Below are 5,706 nucleotides of genomic sequence, written 5' to 3'. Positions count from 1 at the left end.
TATTTTTTGTATGTCGATAAAATTCACCATCACTATTTTTTGAAATGAATGTGATAAATTAAATTACGTTAGTCAAATAAATTAATAAACAATATACAATAAGTTTGTCGGAAAAATATTAGGTGAGGAATCGAAATCAAACAATAAGGTTGTATTAGTTAATTAAATAGGATGGGAAGTAAGAGATACAGCTTTACAGAACAAAAAACTTATTTGACCGTAATAAAGAAGTGCATTCAACTAAGTAACTACTCTACGTCCTTTGTTAATCATGAACACCGCTCTTTTTTTATGCAAGGCGTGGGCATAAATCAAGCGTCTTCTTAACTTAACATTCCTCTCCATTTCCTCCAAAGAATCTACAAGTTTTCTCTCATCTTTTCCTTTTCATTTCGTCCAGCTGGTTTAGTATCTGCTTCCTGATCATCTCTTCGGATTAGTTTTCTTGAATGCCCAGTTTCAGGATTTGTTTTACAAATTTGTCTGGAGTTTAAATATTCTTGTGCAAAGACTTGAGATTTTCGTTAAAGTAGAGAAAAGGGCAGCTTAAAACAGTGTAGAGTTCCTTAAAGGCAACACACAATCTGAAAATGGTATCTTTGTTCTTGTTCTTTTCCCACTTTGGATTCTGTATTCCGGATTGTTTACTCAATGGGTTGCTTTTTCTCCGACCGTTGGATTTTTCTAATGACTTAATGAATGTTTTTGTAGTTGTATTTATTGTACTGCAATTAATACCTCTGTTTGAGTTGACTGGCTGGCTTCTCTTCATTGAACTGCCTGTGTGTTTCTTCTCGGCATTAATGGACTTTCCTGCTTTGTTTTTTGAAGGACTGCTTAATTTCAGTGAAAAAGCTTGGGAAATAGTTGTAGTAGTTAATGTTTTCCTGGAATCGATGCATTTGTTTGGCGTCCTATGGTGTTTTCTTGGATTCACGAGTCATAAATTGGTTGAAGTAATTTATTTATTCTCCCTTTTCAGCTTTACCTGGTAGGATACTTTGACACTGCTACTTTCTTTCTTTTGCTCAATTATGGAATTTGATAGGATTTTTAGGGCTTTTCTTAGGGTGGTTTGTATCTAATTCTACATTTTTCCAGGTTGTTTCTTGATCCATAGCCGAAACTGTGAAGAACTGCGGTTATTATCTTGTATCTGATAAAGGAGAGATGAACACTTCTTGTAAGGACAATAATCATGAGCAAGAGAAGATGGTCGAGGATCCTGTAAACTATCATGCACCAAATGTACTCTCAGATTGGCAAATAAATGAGAACAATTTATCTAATGCATCTGTAGGAATGACTCGATTAGGAAATTCTATGGTGGAGTCTTCTGCTTGTTCCACCACCTTTATGCCGAATTCTTTTTGCCCTCCGGTTTGGGATCATCCTATCAATGGACAGAGTTTAGGCTATTGCGATACGAGTATCCAAAATCAGGCTAGCAGTTCGAGCGGCCTTGGTCCAGTTCGAGCAGGTATGAATTGGACGCAGAATGGAATGTTAAGAGGGAGTATCTTTTTACCAGCTGTTTCTGGAATGGTTCCTCCAAGCTTGCCTCATTTCCCGACTGATCCGGCTTTTATTGAGCGAGCAGCGAGGTTTTCATGCTTCAGTGGAGGGAACTTTACCGAAATGATGAACCCCTTTAGCACTTCAGACCATTCGAATCCGTATTCTCGTGGATTTGGATCAATTCAAAGGCCAAATGATTTAGTGGACACGACAGGAGTTCTGGAACAGGCTTTGGTACCTGGGGAGCGTCCTGTTGAAGGGTCTTCTCTCAAGAATGAGAGAAAAAGCCAGAGTTTTCGTCTGTCTTACGATGAAGCAAAACATGGAGTTGATGTGTCCGCTAACGAGTCTGATGAGGCTGAATTCAGCGACCGGGGTGCACAAGAGGAGTTAGCTGAAGCAGATGAGGATTCCTGTGGTTCTGGGCTTGGATCGAACAAGAGAAAAAGAACTCCTCAGGTTGAATATCGAGTGTTTTTCTGCTGATGGATGAACCAGTAGCTCTTAATTATCTTTATTACTACAAAGGTACTATATACATAATACTTCATCTACTGATTTTCAATTGTCTCGAAATATCAGGATACCGAACTTGATGAAATTGTTGGAGACCCACTGCCACCTAGCGAACTGTTAAAGGACCAAGCTGAAACCAAATTAAAAGGTGATCAGAACCACGATTCCACCAGTAAGCCCGGTGGCAAACATTGCAAGCAGGGCTCCCAAGGATCGGATCTACCCAAGGATGGATACATACACGTCAGAGCACGAAGAGGACAAGCAACAAATAGCCACAGTCTTGCTGAAAGGGTAAAAAATCTGCTGTCTTCTATTTGTAACATCATTTCAAATACCATTGTATCTTTTGTACATGGCAAGCTTCAGTAGAAATTTCCTTTGGTGGTGAATTTAGAATAGTTTATACTGTAGGTAAGGAGGGAGAAGATTAGTGAAAGGATGAAATTCCTTCAGGATCTCGTGCCTGGTTGCAGCAAGGTTAGAATTGGTTTAGTTAAGGCTAATTGGTGCATGGATATTCACGTGCTAAATCTGTTGCTTATTTCTTAGCAGGTCACTGGAAAAGCAGTCATGCTCGATGAAATCATCAACTATGTGCAATCACTTCAACGACAAGTTGAGGTTCGTGGCAAGTACTCATGCTTTTTCAACCAATAGTTAACTACAATTCTCCTCCACTTTTTTGTGTGGATGATGTTTTTAAAAGAGGAGAGTTTTAGAACTAGAAAATAATTCCATTCATGTAGAATGATATTAAATCCTCCCGATGGTGGTTCATTAACTTATGAAACTCTGTTTCCACAATGTTCCAGTTCCTGTCAATGAAGCTGGCAACAGTAAATCCACAGGCAGACTTCAATAATGAAGCTCTTCTGGCTAAAAATGTAAGAAGTAGCTGTAGTGTTCCAGCCCATTTCGTTATTTACCTAAACTCAGACGCTTATCTAACTCAAGTAATTACATGGAAACAGATCCTACAACCTAGAGCTGGTATGCCATCTTCGCCGGCACTTCCACTTGATATGACCATGCCTTTTCCTCAACTGCATTCGCCGCAACCTGGACTAATCCAAGCAAGTCTTCCTTGTTCAGAAACACTTAGAAGACCCATTAATTTACAATCAGTCACACTGACTCAGGTAGTACAGACATTCTGTTAGAAATAAGAGTATTGAACAACATGTAGAATTGATTTTTCCTGGAAATTTTCTTATATCATCTACTGCAGGTACCCGGTGTGTGGGATGGGGAACTTCACAATATCATTCATATGGGCTTTAACACGAGTGGTCCTCTAAACAGCCAAGTTTTCAGCGGTATCTTTTAAATTCTTTAATCAAAATCATTTCCATGCCAAGGATCTTTAGCTGATCCCCAGTAGCTTTTGCAGGTTCTCTACCAACAGGACACCTGAAAACCGAACCTTGATGTTCTCTCTCAAATGGGGATAATAGAAATTACTGGGTCGGGCCTAACAAAGATTGTGATTTGCTTTGTTCATTTCCAAGAACTTATCCCTGGAAGGCTACAGTATATAATCAAGGAATCGAAAGGTTTTTGCTGTCGAAATGTGATCACTTATCTTGGCAGTTCATCAGTTGTAATGCTCAAGAAAGTTGAAGTTGACTTTTCATATTTCTAAGACGAGTTGCTCCCTATTTGAAGGAAACGGCGATTGACGTAAATTATACCTGAAAACGAGAGGAACAATCTCTGGTGGTCTGACATCTTCTTGATCTACATAAGAGATCACATTTTTAAGTTCATTCTTCAATGAGCTTGTCTACTGCTACTGAGTAATCTGATCTTTTGCTGGTTCTTGTAGCAATAATATTTTATCTGTTATTATTCCATAAGTGTGATGATTATGCATGGTTATCATTCTTGGTGATTTTACTTGAAGGGACACCAAAACAAAACAATATAAGGAGAACAAAGAGCTAACTCACGAGCTTTCGAATGTTTATGTGAAAGCATAATCTACTCGATTAATCTTAAAACAAAGACGTGAATTGTATGGTTAATTTTATTTACTTTTAATTTTGTCGCGAGGTGAATCCTTGAGAATAAGTAATTCAGTGTCTTTTAATTCGAGCATGGTTATGCTTTGTAATGTATATTTTTTCTTGTAGTACTTTCTGCTTTGTAATGCAAAACAAAATCTCCATATTATTCACTTCAAAAGTTTATCCAAGTTGAAGTTATCATGTCATTATAAGTATATATCAATTAATTATTATAACAGGGCAGGAATATTGATAGATGAAATCTAATATATATATATATATATATATATATATATATATATATATATATATATATATATATATATATATATATATACCTATAAAAGTGTGGATCATTGATGTGTTTTCCGATTGTGAAAAGACACAAATGCCCTCCTTAAAGATATATATCTATATTATATTATCTATATATATATCTATATCTATATTATATACCTATAAAAATGTGGATCACCCATTTGTTTTCCAATTGTGAAAAGACACAAATGTCTTCTTTACTAATATGAATTCAAAAAAATCATATAAGGATATATATGTAAAATTGTAACAAATGCTAATAAATTATCATTACAACAGACATTGAATGTAGTAATTTATATCATTTCAATAATAAAATGTTATTCTTATATTAATTTATATTTATAGATATCTATATCTATATATATATTACTAATATGAAGTCAAAAAATCATATAAGGATATATATGTAAAATTGTAACAAATGCTAATAAATTGTCATTACAACAGACATTGAATGTAGTAATTTATACCATTTCAATAATAAAATGTTATTCTTATATTAATTTATATTTATAGATATCTATATCTATATATATATATATGTGTGTGTATATATATATATATATACCTATAAAAGTGTGGATCACCCATTTGTTTTCCAATTGTGAAAAGATATAAATGTTTTCTTTACTAATATGAAATCAAAAAATCATATAAGGATATATATGTAAAATTGTAACAAATGCTAATAAATAGTCATTACAACATACATTGATTGTAGTAATTTACACCATTTCAATAATAAAATGTTATTCATATATATATGAATTTTATCAAATAATTGATCTTTATACTACATTTAAATGTTTTATTTTTAAATTTTCTCTCTACATTTTTTAATGCTTTTATTATAATTTTGTAATTATATTTTTAGTGCAATCTATATATCTATATCTATCTATATACCTATAAAAGTGTGGATTACCCATTTTTTTCCAATTGTGAAAAGACACAAATGTCTTCTTTACTAATATGAATTAAACATACATTGAATGTAGTAATTTATACCATTTCAATAATAAAATGTTATTCTTATATTAATTTATATATATATATATATATATATATATATATATATATATATATATATATATATATATATATATATATATATATAGTGTGGATTACCCATTTGTTTTCCAATTGTGAAAAGACACAAATGTCTTCTTTACTAATATGAATTAAACATACATTGAATGTAGTAATTTATACCATTTCAATAATAAAATGTTATTCTTATATTAATTTATATTTATAGATATCTATATATATACATATATATATATATACATATCTATATATGTATATATATATATATATATATATATATATATATACACAC

General features: G+C 32.9%; 1 protein-coding gene across 5 annotated transcripts; it reads left to right on the top strand.

Annotated features, from left to right (window-relative positions):
- Positions 1–240: 240 nt before the first annotated feature.
- LOC140816640 (transcription factor bHLH49-like) lies at positions 241–4,075 on the top strand. 5 transcript variants are annotated; one of them, XM_073176027.1, is made up of 9 exons: positions 241–593; positions 1,102–1,977; positions 2,101–2,328; positions 2,449–2,514; positions 2,587–2,658; positions 2,850–2,921; positions 3,009–3,176; positions 3,266–3,353; positions 3,419–4,071. In XM_073176027.1, exons 2-9 carry the CDS (start codon positions 1,171–1,173, stop codon positions 3,463–3,465), a joined length of 1,548 nt encoding a protein of 515 aa, XP_073032128.1. In that variant the 5' UTR covers positions 241–593; positions 1,102–1,170; the 3' UTR covers positions 3,466–4,071. The 5 variants fall into 5 exon arrangements, with proteins under 5 accessions (XP_073032128.1, XP_073032132.1, XP_073032131.1 ...); XM_073176031.1 differs by having other exon boundaries at positions 3,428–4,069; XM_073176030.1 differs by having other exon boundaries at positions 243–593; positions 2,590–2,658; positions 3,419–4,069.
- The last annotated feature ends 1,631 nt before the right edge of the window (positions 4,076–5,706 follow it).

Source organism: Primulina eburnea, chromosome 16 (assembly GCF_022965805.1).
Source record: "Primulina eburnea isolate SZY01 chromosome 16, ASM2296580v1, whole genome shotgun sequence".
NCBI lineage: Eukaryota > Viridiplantae > Streptophyta > Magnoliopsida > Lamiales > Gesneriaceae > Primulina > Primulina eburnea.
This window is presented reverse-complemented; position numbering and strand designations above follow the sequence as displayed.